Source organism: Lasioglossum baleicum, unplaced genomic scaffold (genome assembly GCF_051020765.1).
Source record: "Lasioglossum baleicum unplaced genomic scaffold, iyLasBale1 scaffold0035, whole genome shotgun sequence".
Lineage (NCBI taxonomy): Eukaryota > Metazoa > Arthropoda > Insecta > Hymenoptera > Halictidae > Lasioglossum > Lasioglossum baleicum.
Window position 1 is genome coordinate 138,040 of NW_027469095.1, and position 22,096 is coordinate 160,135.

Consider the following 22,096-nt stretch of genomic DNA (forward strand, 5'->3'; position numbering starts at 1 on the left):
CATTATGCGTTATGCGTTATGCGTTATGCGTTATGCGTTATGCGTTATGCGTTATGCGTTATGCGTTATGCGTTATGCGTTATGCGTTATGCGTTATGCGTTATGCGTTATGCGTTATGCGTTATGCGTTATGCGTTATGCGTTATGCGTTATGCGTTATGCGTTATGCGTTATGCGGTATGCGTAATGCGTAATGCGTTATGCGTTATACGTTATCAGCTTTGAGTTATGCGTTATGGGTTATGCGTTATCCGTTATGGATTATGCGTTATGGGTTATGCGTTATGCGTTATGCGTTATGCGTTATGCGTTATGCGGTATGCGTAATGCGTAATGCGTTATGCGTTATACGTTATCGGCTTTGAGTTATGCGTTATGGGTTATGCGTTATCCGTTATGGATTATGCGTTATGGGTTATGCGTTATGGGTAATGCGTTATCCGTTATGCGTTTTGCGTTATGCATTATGCGTTATGCGTTATGCGTTATGCGTTATGCGTTATGCGTTATGCGTTATGCGTTATGCGTTATGCGTTATGCGTTATGCGTTATGCGTTATGCGTTATGCGTTATGCGTTATGCGTTATGCGTTATGCGTTATGCGTTATGCGTTATGCGGTATGCGTAATGCGTAATGCGTTATGCGTTATACGTTATCGGCTTTGAGTTATGCGTTATGGGTTATGCGTTATCCGTTATGGATTATGCGTTATGGGTTATGCGTTATCCGTTATGCGTTTTGCGTTATGCATTATGCGTTATGCGTTATGCGTTATGCGGTATGCGTTATGCGTTATGCGTTATGCGTTATGCGAAATGCGTTATGGGTTATGCGTTGTGCGTTATGCGTTATGCGTTTTGCGCTATGCGTTATGCGTCATGCGTTATGCGTTATGTGTTATGCATTATGCGTTATGCGATATGCGCTATGTGTTATGCGTTATGCGTTATGCGTTATGGGTTATGCGTTATCCGTTATGGATTATGCGTTATGCGTTATGCGTTATGCGTTGTGCGTTGTGCGTTGTGCGTTGTGCGTTGTGCGTTGTGCGTTGTGCGTTGTGCGTTGTGCGTTGTGCGTTGTGCGTTGTGCGTTGTGCGTTGTGCGTTGTGCGTTGTGCGTTGTGCGTTGTGCGTTGTGCGTTGTGCGTTGTGCGTTGTGCGTTGTGCGTTGTGCGTTGTGCGTTGTGCGTTGTGCGTTGTGCGTTGTGCGTTATGAGTTATGCGTTATGCGTTATGCGGTATGCGTAATGCGTAATGCGTTATGCGTTATGCGTTATACGTTATCGGCTTTGAGTTATGCGTTATGGGTTATGCGTTATCCGTTATGGATTATGCGTTATGGGTTATGCGTTATCCGTTATGCGTTTTGCGTTATGCATTATGCGTTATGCGTTATGCGTTATGCGGTATGCGTTATACGTTATGCGTTATGCGAAATGCGTTATGGGTTATGCGTTGTGCGTTATGCGTTATGCGTTTTGCGTTATGCGTTTTGCGCTATGCGTTATGCGTCATGCGTTATGCGTCATGTGTTATGCATTATGCGTTATGCGATATGCGCTATGTGTTATGACTTATGCGTTATGCGTTATCGGCTTTGAGTTATGCGTTATGGGTTATGCGTTATCCGTTATGGATTATGCGTTATGGGTTATGCGTTATCCGTTATGCGTTTTGCGTTATGCATTATGCGTTATGCGTTATGCATTATGCGTTATGCGTTATGCGTTATGCGAAATGCGTTATAGGTTATGCGTTATGCGTTATGCGTCATGGGTTATGGGTTATGCGTCATGCGTTATGCGTTATGCGTTATGCGTTATGCGGTATGCGTTATGCGTTATGCGTTATGCGTTATACGTTATCAGCTTTGAGTTATGCGTTATGGGTTATGCGTTATCCGTTATGGATTATGCGTTATGGGTTATGCGTTATCCGTTATGCGTTTTGCGTTATGCATTATGCGTTATGCGTTATGCGTTATGCGTTATGCGTTATGCGTTATGTGTTATGGGTTATGCGTTATGCGTTGTGCGTTGTGCGTTGTGCGTTGTGCGTTGTGCGTTGTGCGTTGTGCGTTGTGCGTTGTGCGTTGTGCGTTGTGCGTTGTGCGTTGTGCGTTGTGCGTTGTGCGTTATGCGTTATGCGTTATGCGTTATGCGTTATGCGTTATGCGTTATGCGTTGTGCGTTTTGCGCTATGCGTTATGCGTTATCGGCTTTGCGTTATGCGTCATGCGTTTTGCGTTATGCGTTATGCGTTATGCGTTATGCGTTATGCGTTATGCGTTATGCGTTATGCGTTATGCGTTATGCGTTATGCGTTATGCGTTATGCGTTATGTGTTATGCGTTATGCGTTATGCGTTATGCGTTATGCGTTATGCGTTATGCGTTATGCGTTATGCGTTATGCGTTATGCGTTATGCGTTATGCGTTATGCGTTATGCGTTATGCGTTATGCGTTATGCGTTATTCGTTATGCGTTATGCGTTATGCGTTATGCGTTATGCGTTATGCGTTATGCGTTATGCGTTATGCGTTATGCGTTATGCGTTATGCGTTATGCGTTATGCGTTATGCGTTATGCGTTATGCGTTATGCGTTATGCGTTATGCGTTATGCGTTATGCGTTATGCGTTATGCGTTATGCGTTATGCGTTATGCGTTATGCGTTATGCGTTATGCGTTATGCGTTATGCGTTATGCGTTATGCGTAATGCGTTATGCGTTATACGTTATCGGCTTTGTGATATGCGTTATGGGTTATGCGTTATCCGTTATGCGTTTTGCGTTATGCATTATGCGTTATGCGTTATGCGTTATGCGTTATGCGTTATGCGTTATGCGTTATGCGTTATGCGTTATGCGTTATGCGTTATGCGTTATGCGTTATGCGTTATGCGTTATGCGTTATGCGTTATGCGTTATGCGTTATGCGTTATGCGTTATGCGTTATGCGTTATGCGTTATGCGTTATGCGTTATGCGTTATGCGTTATGCGTTATGCGTTATGCGTTATGCGTTATGCGTTATGCGTTATGCGTTATGCGTTATGCGTTATGCGTTATGCGTTATGCGTTATGCGTTATGCGTTATGCGTTATGCGTTATGCGTTATGCGTTATGCGTTATGCGTTATGCGTTATGCGTTATGCGTTATGCGTTATGCGTTATGCGTTATGCGTTATGCGTTATGCGTTATGCGTTATGCGTTATGCGTTATGCGTTATGCGTTATGCGTTATGCGGTATGCGTAATGCGTAATGCGTTATGCGTTATACGTTATCGGCTTTGAGTTATGCGTTATGGGTTATGCGTTATCCATTATGGATTTTGCGTTATGGGATATGCGTTATCCGTTATGCGTTTTGCGTTATGCATTATGCGTTATGCGTTATGCGAAATGCGTTATGGGTTATGCGTTGTGCGTTATGCGTTATGCGTTTTGCGCTATGCGTTATGCGTCATGCGTTATGCGTTATGTGTTATGCATTATGCGTTATGCGATATGCGCTATGTGTTATGCGTTATGCGTTATGCGTTATCGGCTTTGAGTTATGCGTTATGAGTTATGCGTTATCCGTTATGCGTTATGCGTTATGCGTTATGCGTTATGCGTTATGCGGTATGCGTAATGAGTTATGCGTTATGCGAAATGCGTTATGGGTTATGCGTTATGCGTTATGCGTTATGCGTTATGCGTTATGCGTTATGCGTTATGCGTTATGCGTTATGCGTTATGCGTTATGCGTTATGCGTTATGCGTTATGCGTTATGCGTTATGCGTCATGGGTTATGCGTTATGCGTTATGCGTTCTGCGTTGTGCGTTGTGCGTTGTGCGTTGTGCGTTGTGCGTTGTGCGTTGTGCGTTGTGCGTTGTGCGTTGTGCGTTGTGCGTTGTGCGTTGTGCGTTGTGCGTTGTGCGTTGTGCGTTGTGCGTTGTGCGTTGTGCGTTGTGCGTTGTGCGTTGTGCGTTGTGCGTTGAGCGTTGTGCGTTGTGCGTTGTGCGTTGTGCGTTGTGCGTTGTGCGTTGTGCGTTGTGCGTTGTGCGTTGTGCGTTGTGCGTTGTGCGTTGTGCGTTGTGCGTTATGCGGTATGCGTTATGCGTTATTCGTTATGCGTTAAGCGTTATGCGTTATGCGTTATGCAATATGCGTTATGCGTTATGCGTTATGCGTTATGCGTTATGCGTTATGCGGTATGCGTAATGCGTAATGCGTTATGCGTTATACGTTATGCGAAATGCGTTATGGGTTATGCGTTGTGCGTTTTGCGCTATGCGTTATGCGTTATCGGCTTTGCGTCATGCGTCATGCGTTTCGCGTTATGCGTTATGCGTTATGCGTTATGCGTTATGCGTTATGCGTTATGCGTTATGCGTTATGCGTTATGCGTTATGCGTTATGCGTTATGCGTTATGCGTTATGCGTTATGCGTTATGCGTTATGCGTTATGCGTTATGCGTTATGCGTTATGCGTTATGCGTTATGCGTTATGCGTTATGCGTTATGCGTTATGCGTTATGCGTTATGCGTTATGCGTTATGCGTTATGCGTTATGCGTTATGCGTTATGCGTTATGCGTTATGCGTTATGCGTTATGCGTTATGCGTTATGCGTTATGCGTTATGCGTTATGCGTTATGCGTTATGCGTTATGCGTTATGCGTTATGCGTTATGCGTTATGCGTTATGCGTTATGCGTTATGCGTTATGCGTTATGCGTTATGCGTTATGCGTTATGCGTTATGCGTTATGCGTTATGCGGTATGCGTAATGCGTTATGCGTTATGGGTTATGCGTTGTGCGTTATGCGTTATGCGTTTTGCGCTATGCGTTATGCGTTATCGGCTTTGCGTTATGCGTCATGCGTTATGCGTTATGCGTTATGCGTTATGCGTTATGCGTTATGCGTTATGCGTTATGCGTTGTGCGTTGTGCGTTGTGCGTTGTGCGTTGTGCATTATGCGTTATGCGTTATGCGTTATGCGTTATGACTTTTGCGTTATGCGTTATGCGGTATGCGGTATGCGTAATGCGTTATGCGTTATGCGTTATGCGAAATACGTTATGGGTTATGCGTTGTGCGTTATGCGTTATGCGTTTTGCGCTATGCGTTATGCGTTATCGGCTTTGCGTTATGCGTCATGCGTTATGCGTTATGCGTTATGCTTTATGCGTTATGCGTTGTGCGTTGTGCGTTGTGCGTTGTGCGTTGTGCGTTGTGCGTTGTGCGTTGTGCGTTGTGCGTTGTGCGTTGTGCGTTGTGCGTTGTGCGTTGTGCGTTGTGCGTTGTCCGTTGTCCGTTGTGCGTTGTGCGTTGTGCGATGTGCGTTGTGCGTTGTGCGTTGTGCGTTGTGCGTTGTGCGTTGTGCGTTGTGCGTTCTGCGTTCTGCGTTATGCGTTATGCGTTATGCGTTATGCGTTATGCGTTATGCGTTATGCGTTATGCGTTATGCGTTATGCGTTATGCGGTATGCGGTATGCGTAATGCGTTATGCGTTATGGGTTATGCGTTGTGCGTTATGCGTTATGCGTTATGCGTTTTGCGCTATGCGTTATGCGTTATCGGCTTTGCGTTATGCGTCATGCGTTATGCGTTATGCGTTATGCGTTATGCGTTATGCGTTATGCGTTGTGCGTTGTGCGTTGTGCGTTGTGCGTTGTGCATTATGCGTTATGCGTTATGCGTTATGCGTTATGCGTTATGCGTTATGCGTTATGCGTTATGCGGTATGCGTAATGCGTAATGCGTTATGAGTTATACGTTATCGGCTTTGAGTTATGCGTTATGGGTTATGCGTTATCCGTTATGGATTATGCGTTATGGGTTATGCGTTATGGGTAATGCGTTATCCGTTATGCGTTTTGCGTTATGCATTATGCGTTATGCGTTATGCGTTATGCGTTATGCGTTATGCGTTATGCGTTATGCGTTATGCGTTATGCGTTATGCGTTATGCGTTATGCGTTATGCGTTATGCGTTATGCGTTATGCGTTATGCGTTATGCGTTATGCGTTATGCGTTATGCGTTATGCGTTATGCGTTATGCGTTATGCGTTATGCGTTATGCGTTATGCGTTATGCGTTATGCGTTATGCGTTATGCGCTATGCGTTATGCGCGATGCGTTATGCGTTATGCGTTATGCGTTATGCGTTATGAGTTTTGAATTATGCGTTATGCGATATGCGCTATGTGTTATGGGTTATGGGCTATGCTTTACGCGTTATGCGTCATGCGTTATGGGCTATGCGTTATGCGTTATGCGTTATGCGTTATGCGTTATGCGTTATGCGTTATGCGTTATGCGTTATGCGTTATGCGTTATGCGTTATGCGTTATGCGTTATGCGTTATGCGTTATGCGTTATGCGCTATGCGTTATGCGCGATGCGTTATGCGTTATGCGTTATGCGTTATGCGTTATGCGTTATGCGTTATGCGTTATGAGTTTTGAATTATGCGTTATGCGATATGCGCTATGTGTTATGGGTTATGTTCTATGCTTTACGCGTTATGCGTCATGCGTTATGCGTTATGCGTTATGCGTTATGCGTTATGCGTTATGCGTTATGCGTTATGCGGTATGCGTAATGCGTAATGCGTTATGCGTTATACGTTATGCGAAATGCGTTATGGGTTATGCGTTGTGCGTTTTGCGCTATGCGTTATGCGTTATCGGCTTTGCGTCATGCGTCATGCGTTTCGCGTTATGCGTTATGCGTTATGCGTTATGCGTTATGCGTTATGCGTTATGCGTTATGCGTTATGCGTTATGCGTTATGCGTTATGCGTTATGCGTTATGCGTTATGCGTTATGCGTTATGCGTTATGCGTTATGCGTTATGCGTTATGCGTTATGCGTTATGCGTTATGCGTTATGCGTTATGCGTTATGCGTTATGCGTTATGCGTTATGCGTTATGCGTTATGCGTTATGCGTTATGCGTTATGCGTTATGCGTTATGCGTTATGCGTTATGCGTTATGCGTTATGCGTTATGCGTTATGCGTTATGCGTTATGCGTTATGCGTTATGCGTTATGCGTTATGCGTTATGCGTTATGCGTTATGCGTTATGCGTTATGCGTTATGCGTTATGCGTTATGCGTTATGCGTTATGCGTTATGCGTTATGCGTTATGCGTTATGCGGTATGCGTAATGCGTTATGCGTTATGGGTTATGCGTTGTGCGTTATGCGTTATGCGTTTTGCGCTATGCGTTATGCGTTATCGGCTTTGCGTTATGCGTCATGCGTTATGCGTTATGCGTTATGCGTTATGCGTTATGCGTTATGCGTTATGCGTTATGCGTTGTGCGTTGTGCGTTGTGCGTTGTGCGTTGTGCATTATGCGTTATGCGTTATGCGTTATGCGTTATGACTTTTGCGTTATGCGTTATGCGGTATGCGGTATGCGTAATGCGTTATGCGTTATGCGTTATGCGAAATACGTTATGGGTTATGCGTTGTGCGTTATGCGTTATGCGTTTTGCGCTATGCGTTATGCGTTATCGGCTTTGCGTTATGCGTCATGCGTTATGCGTTATGCGTTATGCTTTATGCGTTATGCGTTGTGCGTTGTGCGTTGTGCGTTGTGCGTTGTGCGTTGTGCGTTGTGCGTTGTGCGTTGTGCGTTGTGCGTTGTGCGTTGTGCGTTGTGCGTTGTGCGTTGTGCGTTGTCCGTTGTCCGTTGTGCGTTGTGCGTTGTGCGATGTGCGTTGTGCGTTGTGCGTTGTGCGTTGTGCGTTGTGCGTTGTGCGTTGTGCGTTCTGCGTTCTGCGTTATGCGTTATGCGTTATGCGTTATGCGTTATGCGTTATGCGTTATGCGTTATGCGTTATGCGTTATGCGTTATGCGGTATGCGGTATGCGTAATGCGTTATGCGTTATGGGTTATGCGTTGTGCGTTATGCGTTATGCGTTATGCGTTTTGCGCTATGCGTTATGCGTTATCGGCTTTGCGTTATGCGTCATGCGTTATGCGTTATGCGTTATGCGTTATGCGTTATGCGTTATGCGTTGTGCGTTGTGCGTTGTGCGTTGTGCGTTGTGCATTATGCGTTATGCGTTATGCGTTATGCGTTATGCGTTATGCGTTATGCGTTATGCGTTATGCGGTATGCGTAATGCGTAATGCGTTATGAGTTATACGTTATCGGCTTTGAGTTATGCGTTATGGGTTATGCGTTATCCGTTATGGATTATGCGTTATGGGTAATGCGTTATCCGTTATGCGTTTTGCGTTATGCATTATGCGTTATGCGTTATGCGTTATGCGTTATGCGTTATGCGTTATGCGTTATGCGTTATGCGTTATGCGTTATGCGTTATGCGTTATGCGTTATGCGTTATGCGGTATGCGTAATGCGTAATGCGTTATGAGTTATACGTTATCGGCTTTGAGTTATGCGTTATGGGTTATGCGTTATCCGTTATGGATTATGCGTTATGGGTTATGCGTTATGGGTAATGCGTTATCCGTTATGCGTTTTGCGTTATGCATTATGCGTTATGCGTTATGCGTTATGCGTTATGCGTTATGCGTTATGCGTTATGCGTTATGCGTTATGCGTTATGCGTTATGCGTTATGCGTTATGCGTTATGCGTTATGCGTTATGCGTTATGCGTTATGCGTTATGCGTTATGCGTTATGCGTTATGCGGTATGCGTAATGCGTAATGCGTTATGCGTTATACGTTATCGGCTTTGAGTTATGCGTTATGGGTTATGCGTTATCCGTTATGGATTATGCGTTATGGGTTATGCGTTATCCGTTATGCGTTTTGCGTTATGCATTATGCGTTATGCGTTATGCGTTATGCGGTATGCGTTATGCGTTATGCGTTATGCGTTATGCGTTATGCGAAATGCGTTATGGGTTATGCGTTGTGCGTTATGCGTTATGCGTTTTGCGCTATGCGTTATGCGTCATGCGTTATGCGTTATGTGTTATGCATTATGCGTTATGCGATATGCGCTATGTGTTATGCGTTATGCGTTATGCGTTATGGGTTATGCGTTATCCGTTATGGATTATGCGTTATGCGTTATGCGTTATGCGTTGTGCGTTGTGCGTTGTGCGTTGTGCGTTGTGCGTTGTGCGTTGTGCGTTGTGCGTTGTGCGTTGTGCGTTGTGCGTTGTGCGTTGTGCGTTGTGCGTTGTGCGTTGTGCGTTGTGCGTTGTGCGTTGTGCGTTGTGCGTTGTGCGTTGTGCGTTGTGCGTTGTGCGTTGTGCGTTGTGCGTTGTGCGTTGTGCGTTGTGCGTTGTGCGTTGTGCGTTGTGCGTTGTGCGTTGTGCGTTGTGCGTTGTGCGTTGTGCGTTGTGCGTTATGAGTTATGCGTTATGCGTTATGCGGTATGCGTAATGCGTAATGCGTTATGCGTTATGCGTTATACGTTATCGGCTTTGAGTTATGCGTTATCCGTTATGGATTATGCGTTATGGGTTATGCGTTTTGCGTTATGCATTATGCGTTATGCGTTATGCGAAATGCGTTATGGGTTATGCGTTGTGCGTTATGCGTTATGCGTTATGCGTTATGCGTTGTGCGTTTTGCGCTATGCGTTATGCGTTATCGGCTTTGCGTTATGCGTCATGCGTTTTGCGTTATGCGTTATGCGTTATGCGTTATGCGTTATGCGTTGTGCGTTCTGCGTTATGCGTTATGCGTTATGCGTTATGCGTTATGCGTTATGCGTTATGCGTTATGCGTTATGCGTTATGCGTTATGCGTTATGCGTTATGCGTTATGCGTTATGCGTTATGCGTTATGCGTTATGCGTTATGCGTTATGCGTTATGCGTTATGCGTTATGCGTTATGCGTTATGCGTTATGCGTTATGCGTTATGCGTTATGCGTTATGCGTTATGCGTTATGCGTTATGCGTTATGCGTTATGCGTTATGCGTTATGCGTTATGCGTTATGCGTTATGCGTTATGCGTTATGCGTTATGCGTTATGCGTTATGCGTTATGCGTTATGCGTTATGCGTTATGCGTTATGCGTTATGCGTTATGCGTTATGCGTTATGCGTTATGCGTTATGCGTTATGCGTTATGCGTTATGCGTTATGCGTTATGCGTTATGCGTTATGCGTAATGCGTAATGCGTTATGCGTTATACGTTATCGGCTTTGTGTTATGCGTTATGGGTTATGCGTTATCCGTTATGCGTTTTGCGTTATGCATTATGCGTTATGCGTTATGCGTTATGCGTTATGCGTTATGCGTTATGCGTTATGCGTTATGCGTTATGCGTTATGCGTTATGCGTTATGCGTTATGCGTTATGCGTTATACGTTATGCGTTATGCGTTATGCGTTATGCGTTATGCGTTATGCGTTATGCGTTATGCGTTATGCGTTATGCGTTATGCGTTATGCGTTATGCGTTATGCGTTATGCGTTATGCGTTATGCGTTATGCGTTATGCGTTATGCGTTATGCGTTATGCGTTATGCGTTATGCGTTATGCGTTATGCGTTATGCGTTATGCGTTATGCGTTATGCGTTATGCGTTATGCGTTATGCGTTATGCGTTATGCGTTATGCGTTATGCGTTATGCGTTATGCGTTATGCGTTATGCGGTATGCGTAATGCGTAATGCGTTATGAGTTATACGTTATCGGCTTTGAGTTATGCGTTATGGGTTATGCGTTATCCGTTATGGATTATGCGTTATGGGTTATGCGTTATGGGTAATGCGTTATCCGTTATGCGTTTTGCGTTATGCATTATGCGTTATGCGTTATGCGTTATGCGTTATGCGTTATGCGTTATGCGTTATGCGTTATGCGTTATGCGTTATGCGTTATGCGTTATGCGTTATGCGTTATGCGTTATGCGTTATGCGGTATGCGTAATGCGTAATGCGTTATGAGTTATACGTTATCGGCTTTGAGTTATGCGTTATGGGTTATGCGTTATCCGTTATGGATTATGCGTTATGGGTTATGCGTTATGGGTAATGCGTTATCCGTTATGCGTTTTGCGTTATGCATTATGCGTTATGCGTTATGCGTTATGCGTTATGCGTTATGCGTTATGCGTTATGCGTTATGCGTTATGCGTTATGCGTTATGCGTTATGCGTTATGCGTTATGCGTTATGCGTTATGCGTTATGCGTTATGCGTTATGCGTTATGCGTTATGCGTTATGCGTTATGCGGTATGCGTAATGCGTAATGCGTTATGCGTTATACGTTATCGGCTTTGAGTTATGCGTTATGGGTTATGCGTTATCCGTTATGGATTATGCGTTATGGGTTATGCGTTATCCGTTATGCGTTTTGCGTTATGCATTATGCGTTATGCGTTATGCGTTATGCGGTATGCGTTATGCGTTATGCGTTATGCGTTATGCGTTATGCGTTATGCGTTATGCGTTATGCGTTATGCGTTATGCGTTATGCGTTATGCGTTATGCGTTATGCGTTATGCGTTATGCGTTATGCGTTATGCGTTATGCGTTATGCGTTATGCGTTATGCGTTATGCGTTATGCGTTATGCGTTATGCGTTATGCGTTATGCGTTATGCGTTATGCGTTATGCGTTATGCGTTATGCGTTATGCGTTATGCGTTATGCGTTATGCGTTATGCGGTATGCGTAATGCGTAATGCGTTATGAGTTATACGTTATCGGCTTTGAGTTATGCGTTATGGGTTATGCGTTATCCGTTATGGATTATGCGTTATGGGTTATGCGTTATGGGTAATGCGTTATCCGTTATGCGTTTTGCGTTATGCATTATGCGTTATGCGTTATGCGTTATGCGTTATGCGTTATGCGTTATGCGTTATGCGTTATGCGTTATGCGTTATGCGTTATGCGTTATGCGTTATGCGTTATGCGGTATGCGTAATGCGTAATGCGTTATGAGTTATACGTTATCGGCTTTGAGTTATGCGTTATGGGTTATGCGTTATCCGTTATGGATTATGCGTTATGGGTTATGCGTTATGGGTAATGCGTTATCCGTTATGCGTTTTGCGTTATGCATTATGCGTTATGCGTTATGCGTTATGCGTTATGCGTTATGCGTTATGCGTTATGCGTTATGCGTTATGCGTTATGCGTTATGCGTTATGCGTTATGCGTTATGCGTTATGCGTTATGCGTTATGCGTTATGCGTTATGCGTTATGCGTTATGCGGTATGCGTAATGCGTAATGCGTTATGCGTTATACGTTATCGGCTTTGAGTTATGCGTTATGGGTTATGCGTTATCCGTTATGGATTATGCGTTATGGGTTATGCGTTATCCGTTATGCGTTTTGCGTTATGCATTATGCGTTATGCGTTATGCGTTATGCGGTATGCGTTATGCGTTATGCGTTATGCGTTATGCGTTATGCGTTATGCGTTATGCGTTATGCGTTATGCGTTATGCGTTATGCGTTATGCGTTATGCGTTATGCGTTATGCGTTATGCGTTATGCGTTATGCGTTATGCGGTATGCGTAATGCGTAATGCGTTATGCGTTATACGTTATCGGCTTTGAGTTATGCGTTATCCGTTATGGATTATGCGTTATGGGTTATGCGTTATCCGTTATGCGTTTTGCGTTATGCATTATGCGTTATGCGTTATGCGTTATGCGGTATGCGTTATGCGTTATGCGTTATGCGTTATGCGAAATGCGTTATGGGTTATGCGTTGTGCGTTATGCGTTATGCGTTTTGCGCTATGCGTTATGCGTCATGCGTTATGCGTTATGTGTTATGCATTATGCGTTATGCGATATGCGCTATGTGTTATGCGTTATGCGTTATGCGTTATGGGTTATGCGTTATCCGTTATGGATTATGCGTTATGCGTTATGCGTTATGCGTTGTGCGTTGTGCGTTGTGCGTTGTGCGTTGTGCGTTGTGCGTTGTGCGTTGTGCGTTGTGCGTTGTGCGTTGTGCGTTATGAGTTATGCGTTATGCGTTATGCGGTATGCGTAATGCGTAATGCGTTATGCGTTATGCGTTATACGTTATCGGCTTTGAGTTATGCGTTATCCGTTATGGATTATGCGTTATGGGTTATGCGTTTTGCGTTATGCATTATGCGTTATGCGTTATGCGAAATGCGTTATGGGTTATGCGTTGTGCGTTATGCGTTATGCGTTATGCGTTATGCGTTGTGCGTTTTGCGCTATGCGTTATGCGTTATCGGCTTTGCGTTATGCGTCATGCGTTTTGCGTTATGCGTTATGCGTTATGCGTTATGCGTTATGCGTTATGCGTTATGCGTTATGCGTTATGCGTTATGCGTTATGCGTTATGCGTTATGCGTTATGCGTTATGCGTTATGCGTTATGCGTTATGCGTTATGCGTTATGCGTTATGCGTTATGCGTTATGCGTTATGCGTTATGCGTTATGCGTTATGCGTTATGCGTTATGCGTTATGCGTTATGCGTTATGCGTTATGCGTTATGCGTTATGCGTTATGCGTTATGCGTTATGCGTTATGCGTTATGCGTTATGCGTTATGCGTTATGCGTTATGCGTTATGCGGTATGCGTTATGCGTAATGCGTAATGCGTTATGCGTTATACGTTATCGGCTTTGTGTTATGCGTTATGGGTTATGCGTTATCCGTTATGCGTTTTGCGTTATGCATTATGCGTTATGCGTTATGCGTTATGCGTTATGCGTTATGCGTTATGCGTTATGCGTTATGCGTTATGCGTTATGCGTTATGCGTTATGCGTTATGCGTTATACGTTATGCGTTATGCGTTATGCGTTATGCGTTATGCGTTATGCGTTATGCGTTATGCGTTATGCGTTATGCGTTATGCGTTATGCGTTATGCGTTATGCGTTATGCGTTATGCGTTATGCGTTATGCGTTATGCGTTATGCGTTATGCGTTATGCGTCATGCGTTATGCGTTATGCGTTATGCGTTATGCGTTATGCGTTATGCGTTGTGCGTTGTGCGTTGTGCGTTGTGCGTTGTGCATTATGCGTTATGCGTTATGCGTTATGACTTTTGCGTTATGCGTTATGCGGTATGCGTAATGCGTTATGCGTTATGCGTTATGCGAAATACGTTATGGGTTATGCGTTGTGCGTTATGCGTTATGCGTTTTGCGCTATGCGTTATGCGTTATCGGCTTTGCGTTATGCGTCATGCGTTATGCGTTATGCGTTATGCTTTATGCGTTATGCGTTGTGCGTTGTGCGTTGTGCGTTGTGCGTTGTGCGTTGTGCGTTGTGCGTTGTGCGTTGTGCGTTGTGCGTTGTGCGTTGTGCGTTGTGCGTTGTGCGTTGTGCGTTGTGCGTTGTGCGTTGTGCGTTGTGCGTTGTGCGTTGTCCGTTGTCCGTTGTGCGTTGTGCGTTGTGCGATGTGCGTTGTGCGTTGTGCGTTGTGCGTTGTGCGTTGTGCGTTGTGCGTTGTGCGTTGTGCGTTCTGCGTTCTGCGTTATGCGTTATGCGTTATGCGTTATGCGTTATGCGTTATGCGTTATGCGTTATGCGTTATGCGTTATGCGTTATGCGTTATGCGTTATGCGTTATGCGTTATGCGTTATGCGTTATGCGTTATGCGTTATGCGTTATGCGTTATGCGTTATGCGTTATGCGGTATGCGGTATGCGTAATGCGTTATGCGTTATGGGTTATGCGTTGTGCGTTATGCGTTATGCGTTATGCGTTTTGCGCTATGCGTTATGCGTTATCGGCTTTGCGTTATGCGTCATGCGTTATGCGTTATGCGTTATGCGTTATGCGTTATGCGTTATGCGTTGTGCGTTGTGCGTTGTGCGTTGTGCGTTGTGCATTATGCGTTATGCGTTATGCGTTATGCGTTATGCGTTATGCGTTATGCGTTATGCGTTATGCGGTATGCGTAATGCGTAATGCGTTATGAGTTATACGTTATCGGCTTTGAGTTATGCGTTATGGGTTATGCGTTATCCGTTATGGATTATGCGTTATGGGTTATGCGTTATGGGTAATGCGTTATCCGTTATGCGTTTTGCGTTATGCATTATGCGTTATGCGTTATGCGTTATGCGTTATGCGTTATGCGTTATGCGTTATGCGTTATGCGTTATGCGTTATGCGTTATGCGTTATGCGTTATGCGTTATGCGTTATGCGTTATGCGTTATGCGTTATGCGTTATGCGTTATGCGTTATGCGTTATGCGTTATGCGTTATGCGGTATGCGTAATGCGTAATGCGTTATGCGTTATACGTTATCGGCTTTGAGTTATGCGTTATGGGTTATGCGTTATCCGTTATGGATTATGCGTTATGGGTTATGCGTTATCCGTTATGCGTTTTGCGTTATGCATTATGCGTTATGCGTTATGCGTTATGCGGTATGCGTTATGCGTTATGCGTTATGCGTTATGCGTTATGCGAAATGCGTTATGGGTTATGCGTTGTGCGTTATGCGTTATGCGTTTTGCGCTATGCGTTATGCGTCATGCGTTATGCGTTATGTGTTATGCATTATGCGTTATGCGATATGCGCTATGTGTTATGCGTTATGCGTTATGCGTTATGCGTTATGCGTTATGCGTTATGCGTTATGCGTTATGCGTTATGCGTTATGCGTTATGCGTTATGCGTTATGCGTTATGCGTTATGCGTTATGCGTTATGCGTTATGCGTTATGCGTAATGCGTAATGTGTTTGAGAATGGCGCGCTCGGTCGCCATGTTCACCTCGAGTCGCGCCGATCACGCCAAGTGATCAACCAATCAGCGGCGTCGCGGAAATTGCGTGGGCACAATATCGACCCCCAATTGGTCAAGGCCCAACCTCGATCCTTCTGGAATGCTCGCGAATGTTCTACCGGAAGCATGACGCTAGGCGAATATTCCAGAAGGGTCGAGACAATAAAAGAGAGAGGGAAATAACGTTCTCACTCACTCGCTGTCTAACGCTTCAATCAGCTGTTCGAAAACGTCAAAGTCCTCAACGATCTCATTTATTTCATAAACAGTTCATTATTCCTTTCGCGCTACAAACTCACGACAATCTTGTATATTTTAAGTGCAAATACAGTCTATTTATGGTAAATCCAAATCACTCACCTTTCTTTCCCATAGTTGCATCCGCTTAAAATTACCGTTACTTCCACACCATCTTTCACACCCTCTCTCATTCCGTCATACAGTCCACCCATTCACACAATTCGTAAATTGCATCCTTGTTGACCAAATCAGGTCGCTATCCTACATTTCTGGTCCTTCGAGCCGGATTTACCATCGCGCAGTGCTAATCAGTGGTGAACCAATAGTTCTTCAGTGAAAAGTCCACCCAGTGATCCACTCACGCATCAAAATGGAATTCACCTGTGAAGAGCTGATCACCAAGCAAAGTGAGTTAGGGCGGAAAATAAATCGAGTCGTCGAGAATCTGAAAAAATCCATCTCGCAAGCCAAGATGACAGGAGGCGATGTGCAGTCCAGAATGCACAACCTTGAGGAGAATTGGTCCCAGTTCCAACGAAATCACGACGTCTTGGCCTTCAAGCACGGAGACGCGATCAAGGCCTCTGAATACGTGAGGAAGGAGTTTGCAGACTGGGTCGAAGAAAGGTACTTGGAGCAACGAGGACGCCTGCTCGATCTGGCACGGCATTACAGCGGAGAAGGCTCAACTTCGACCAAGAAGAGTCCAGTAGCATCATCCAACGAGGAAGCAAGCTCTGAGTCGGCTCCTCTCCCCAGGATGCACCTTCCCGAATTCTCCGGCGAGTATGTAGAGTGGCCGGCTTTCAAGGATCTGTTCCTCTCGATCATTGAAAGGAACAAGCAGCTCAGCAAGGTCGACTGCCTCCATTACCTAAAGACTAGTCTCCATGGTCAAGCAGCTGACCTTGTGAAAGACCTACCCACCATCAATGAAAATTACGAGCGAGCATGGACCATCCTGAAAGAGCAGTATGAAAATAAGAGAATTCTAGTACGCTCTTGTCTGGACAGACTTGCCGCATTACAACAGATGAAAGAAAGCTCAGTGCAGGAGATCACCAACATCCAGAAGAGCATCACGTCTGTCGCCAATACCCTGGAGGGATTGGGCAGGCCAGTGGACAAAACAGAAGACTGGTTCGTGTACTCTGTGGTGAATTTATTCGATCCCATAACCAGAGATAAGTGGGAGGAACGAGTCACAGGCAACAACGATCCACCATCCTTCGCAACGTTGAAGGACTTCCTGATCAAGCGACGTCAGCAGATCGAGGCGTCTCCAGGGTCAGCCTCCACGAAGTCCGGTCAAAGGAGCAGCCACACCACGAGTCATGGCCAACCTAAAACAAGGGAAGCAACACGATCAGTCAGAGCCAATCACGCTCAGCAGAGCCAGAAGCAGGAGTGCGTGATGTGCAAGAAGGACCACTTCTTGATGCAGTGCCCGGAGTACAAGGCACTCCCTCCAGCGGAGCGTCGAAGTCGTGTGGAAAGAGCTCGTTTGTGCTTCAACTGTCTCGGAAGGCACCAATTCGCAGCTTGTCCACCCACCAGAAGTTGCATGTCGTGTGGGGAACGGCACCACTCGTCAATCCACGACACCTTTCGAGATGGATCCAGACAGACGACGACCCACCACACACTGGATTGTCGGGACCTAAAGGGTAAGGTGTTACTTGCAACAGCCATTATTCAAGTTGCAGATCGCTATGGCAGACACCAAGAGGTCCGAGCCCTCATAGATCAAGGTTCGGAAATCTCAATGATCACCGAAGGTCTGGCTCAACGACTCCAGTTGGCTCGCACTGCATCTTGCGTAGACATCTTCGGCATCGGAGGACAGCAGCTCGCCAGGGCTCGAGGGCGAGTCCACTTGGACATTGCTGCGAGCCCCAGCTCCGACAAAATCAAGGTCACGGCCATCGTACTCCAGAAGCTCACGGGCTACACGCACGGCTGCACAGCTCCACACAAAACGTGGAGCCATCTCAAGGGGTTGAAAATGGCCGATCCCGCTCCTGAAAAATCGAGGCCTATTGAAGTACTGCTGGGGGCTGACGTGTATCCAGCCATTATCAAAGAGGGTGTAAGAAAAGGGTCTACCTCAGAGCCGGTCGGTCAACTAACCATGTTTGGCTGGATTCTAACAGGAAGTACGGGAAATGCCGCCTCATCAATGCACGCCCAAGTGCATCAGGTGGTGGTCGATGACTCTCTGAGCTCTTTGGTGCGGAAATTCTGGGAGCAGGAGGAGCTCCATGACGCACGGGTGACACTGACTGCTGAAGAAAGGGAGTGCGAACGCCATTACGCTCAGTCGCACACGCGGACACCTGACGGCAGATACCAAGTCAGGCTTCCATTCCGACGTTCGGATCCCATCACGTCAGGGTCGAGGACTGCTTCCTGGCATGCACTCAGGAGGATGGAACAGCGCTGCAAGAAGGACGAACAATTCAAGACACTGTACTCCAGCTTCATGAAGGAGTACATAGAGCTCAAACACATGTCGTTAGCGAGCGAAGCGTTGAAGGATCAGCCAGTACATTACCTTCCGCACCACGGAGTTTTGAAACCCAGCAGCACCACTACGAAGCTCCGAGTAGTATTCAATGGCTCCTGGTCGGGGGGATCGCAGCACTCCTTGAACGATTGCCTTCACGTCGGACCGAACCTGCTGCCTCTCCTAGCTGACGTCCTGCTGCGGTGGCGCATGCACCTATACGTCGTGACAGCTGACGTTACGAAAATGTATCGGCAAATCCTGGTCCACCCCGAGGACCGAGATTTTCAACGAATCTTATGGAGGGACGAAGAGTCACGGCAAGTGAGTGAGTACCGCCTGAACACTGTCACTTACGGCTTGTCGTGTGCTCCCTATTTAGCGGTCAGGACGTTGCGGCAGCTGGCAGAGGACGAAGGCACCCGGTTTCCCATCGGCGCAAGGGCACTTCAGAACGACACGTACGTCGATGACATTTTGACAGGGGCCGATTCCATTCCAGCCCTCAAGGAAACAGCAGGTCAACTTCTGCAATTGTGCAAAGCGGGTGGCTTCCCATTGCAGAAATGGGCTTCGAATGCTGCAGAGCTGCTTGACTTCATACAGCAGTCGTGCCAGGACCCAGCACGTCAGCCCTCGCAGCACCAAGACACGCAAGGGCCGTCGAAAATATGGACCGACACAACTCATTCCGCACTCGGCCTCCAATGGTCACCAGCTGACGACACGTTCCGGTTCTTCATCCATAAAGCGGATACTCAACCTTTAACCAAGAGGGGCCTGGTTTCCAAAGCAGCGCAGCTGTTCGACCCCTTGGGATGGTTGACTCCAGTAACCGTGCGGTCCAAAATCAGTATCCAGACGACATGGCTGCTGGGGCTTGACTGGGATGACCCACTTCCACCCACCTTGGCCAGCGAATGGCGAAACTTCTGCGCCGAACTCAAGCAGCTAGAACAGGTAAAAGTGAGTCGCCCTCTGTTTCAGAACTCTCGTCCAGAACTGAGGGAGTTCCATGGTTTTGCCGATGCCTCTGAACGAGCGTACGGAGCAGTTCTGTATCTGAGGACGAAAACACCAGACCTGCAGTGGACACTAACACTCGTAGCGGCCAAGAGTAAAGTGGCACCGCTGCAACAAGTGTCACTTCCTCGTCTAGAACTATGTGCAGCGCACCTACTTGCACGATTGACGCAGCACATCGCCACCACACTCAACATGGCCGGCATGAGCATTCACCTCTGGTCCGACTCCACAGTGGCACTGGGTTGGATTCAAGGTCATCCGTCCAGATGGAAGACCTATGTGGCCAACAGGGTGGCCGACATACAGAGGCTAGTCCCTGACGCTCACTGGCACCACGTCGTCGGCATAAAAAACCCTGCTGACTGCGCCTCAAGAGGAATTTCGCCTTCACAGTTGCTCAGTTGGTCCATGTGGTGGAGGGGACCGGAGTTCCTGCAACGTGACGTCGAGCTCGTCGCCCCAGGACCCGTCGACCAGGAACATTTGCCGGAACAGAAGGGGCCCGTCGTTGCTGTCGCCACTGGTGCTGAGAAGGAAGTTGAGAACAACGCCATCCTGAACCGCTTCTCTTCCTACACCAGGCTGCTTCGAATTACTGCTTGGTGCTTACGGTGGTTCAGGAGGAAGCGAGGCAAGCCATCTCGCTCGTCCACCAACACCACAGCGCGGAACGTCCAGCCACCAGTACTTACAGCAGCGGAAATCACCGAGGCGGAACGAGGTTGGATACGAATAGTCCAAAGAATGGCGTATCCCGAGGAAATGACAACGCTGGGGCAGCACAAGGGCATCCAAACACGAAGCAGTCTCGCAGCTCTGGCTCCGTTCCTAGACAAATACAATCTGCTGAGAGTAGGAGGTCGATTAGGCAAGGCGCAGCTTAATCCAGATGAAGCTCACCCGATAATTTTGCCTCCTAGATCACACTTCACGCAGCTGCTGGTCACTTTCACGCACAAGAGTACCATGCACGGAGGAGTGCAATCCACACTTGGGGCAATCCGGCAGCGGTTTTGGATTCCCAGGGGACGTGCCATCGTCAAGGGAACCATCCACAAATGTTTGACATGCCTGCGATGGCGGGCGGAGCCAGCAGGCCAGCTAATGGGAGAACTGCCGAAGCACAGAGTTACTCCATCTCGTCCGTTCCACGCCACCGGAGTCGACTACGCCGGTCCAATCTGGCTGCGCACAACATCAGGGAGAGGTCACAAGGCGTATAAGGGCTTCCTCGTGGTGTTTGTCTGTATGGTGACGAAGGCGGTGCATTTGGAGGTTGCATCTGACTACAGCGCCGAGGCCTTCCTAGCAGCGTTTCGCAGATTTGTGTCACGGCGCGGCATCTGTGCGCATCTATACAGCGATTGTGGCACTAACTTCAAGGGAGCCGACAGTGAGCTGCGCCGTCTCTTCAACGCCAAGAACAGGGAGAATCACAGCTTACGGGAGGAGATGAGCAAACTGAGAACAGAATGGCATTTTAATCCACCATCAGCACCTCACTTTGGCGGGCTGTGGGAAGCAGCGGTCAAATCCACCAAACACCACCTGCGGAGGACTATTGGAGAAGCACGACTCACCTTCGAGGAGATGACGACGCTATTGACGCAAGTGGAGGCCTGCCTCAATTCAAGGCCGCTCGCTGCACTCTCCGATGATCCGTCAGATTTGACTGCATTAACCCCAGGCCATTTTCTTATAGGTACAGCATTGCAGGCGATTCCAGAACCCTCGCTGCTCGATGAGGTAACCAATCGTCTCACGCGATGGCAGCTCATAACAAAGATGAGGGATCAATTCTGGGCGAGGTGGAAACGAGAATATCTGCAGGGGCTTACCTCTCGTTCCAAATGGCGCAAGGTGCAGGATGACGTCACGATGGGAAACCTCTGCCTCATCATCGACGAACAGACCCCTCCGTCGCGATGGCCTCTTGCACGAGTCAAGGAAGCTCATCCCGGAGCAGATGGAAGAGTTCGCGTCGTCACAGTAGTCACTTCAACCTCAGAGTACATGAGGCCGATCCACAAACTCGTCGTCCTGCCGATCGAAACGAGCGATCGATGAACGCGTCGATTCACGTTCTCTCGTATGTGCAACTGCGTAGTACGCGTTCATTCACCAGCGCAGGCGCGAGACTCGCCGCGAGTCAATGGAAGTACACTCGGTGACGTCACGCAGGCTCGTGCTACGCAGCTCGCATTTGTCGCGCATCGTAAAGTCATTCTGTTTACAGTTATTAATTACTCACTTCATTAACGCACTTTAGCACAACCACTTGTTAATATCACGTTCACGTCCAATATGTAACGGTCACTCAATCAATGATCACTTGTTCAATACCATTCGCGAAAATTCGACCAGTCGAGGCGGGCGGAATGTTTGAGAATGGCGCGCTCGGTCGCCATGTTCACCTCGAGTCGCGCCGATCACGCCAAGTGATCAACCAATCAGCGGCGTCGCGGAAATTGCGTGGGCACAATATCGACCCCCAATTGGTCAAGGCCCAACCTCGATCCTTCTGGAATGCTCGCGAATGTTCTACCGGAAGCATGACGCTAGGCGAATATTCCAGAAGGGTCGAGACAATAAAAGAGAGAGGGAAATAACGTTCTCACTCACTCGCTGTCTAACGCTTC

The 22,096-nt window shown here is 47.0% G+C and overlaps 1 protein-coding gene across 1 annotated transcript; it reads left to right on the top strand.

Annotated features, from left to right (window-relative positions):
* The first annotated feature begins 16,295 nt into the window (after positions 1-16,295).
* Positions 16,296-21,524, top strand: LOC143219516 (uncharacterized). Its single transcript, XM_076445457.1, has one exon. It carries the CDS (start codon positions 16,296-16,298, stop codon positions 21,522-21,524), a length of 5,229 nt encoding a protein of 1,742 aa, XP_076301572.1.
* Positions 21,525-22,096: the final 572 nt, after the last annotated feature.

What these genes read in the sequence shown, in the direction of transcription:
- LOC143219516 (XM_076445457.1), top strand. Translation starts at nt 16,296, where the DNA reads ATGGAATTCACCTGTGAAGAGCTGATCACCAAGCAAAGTGAGTTAGGG.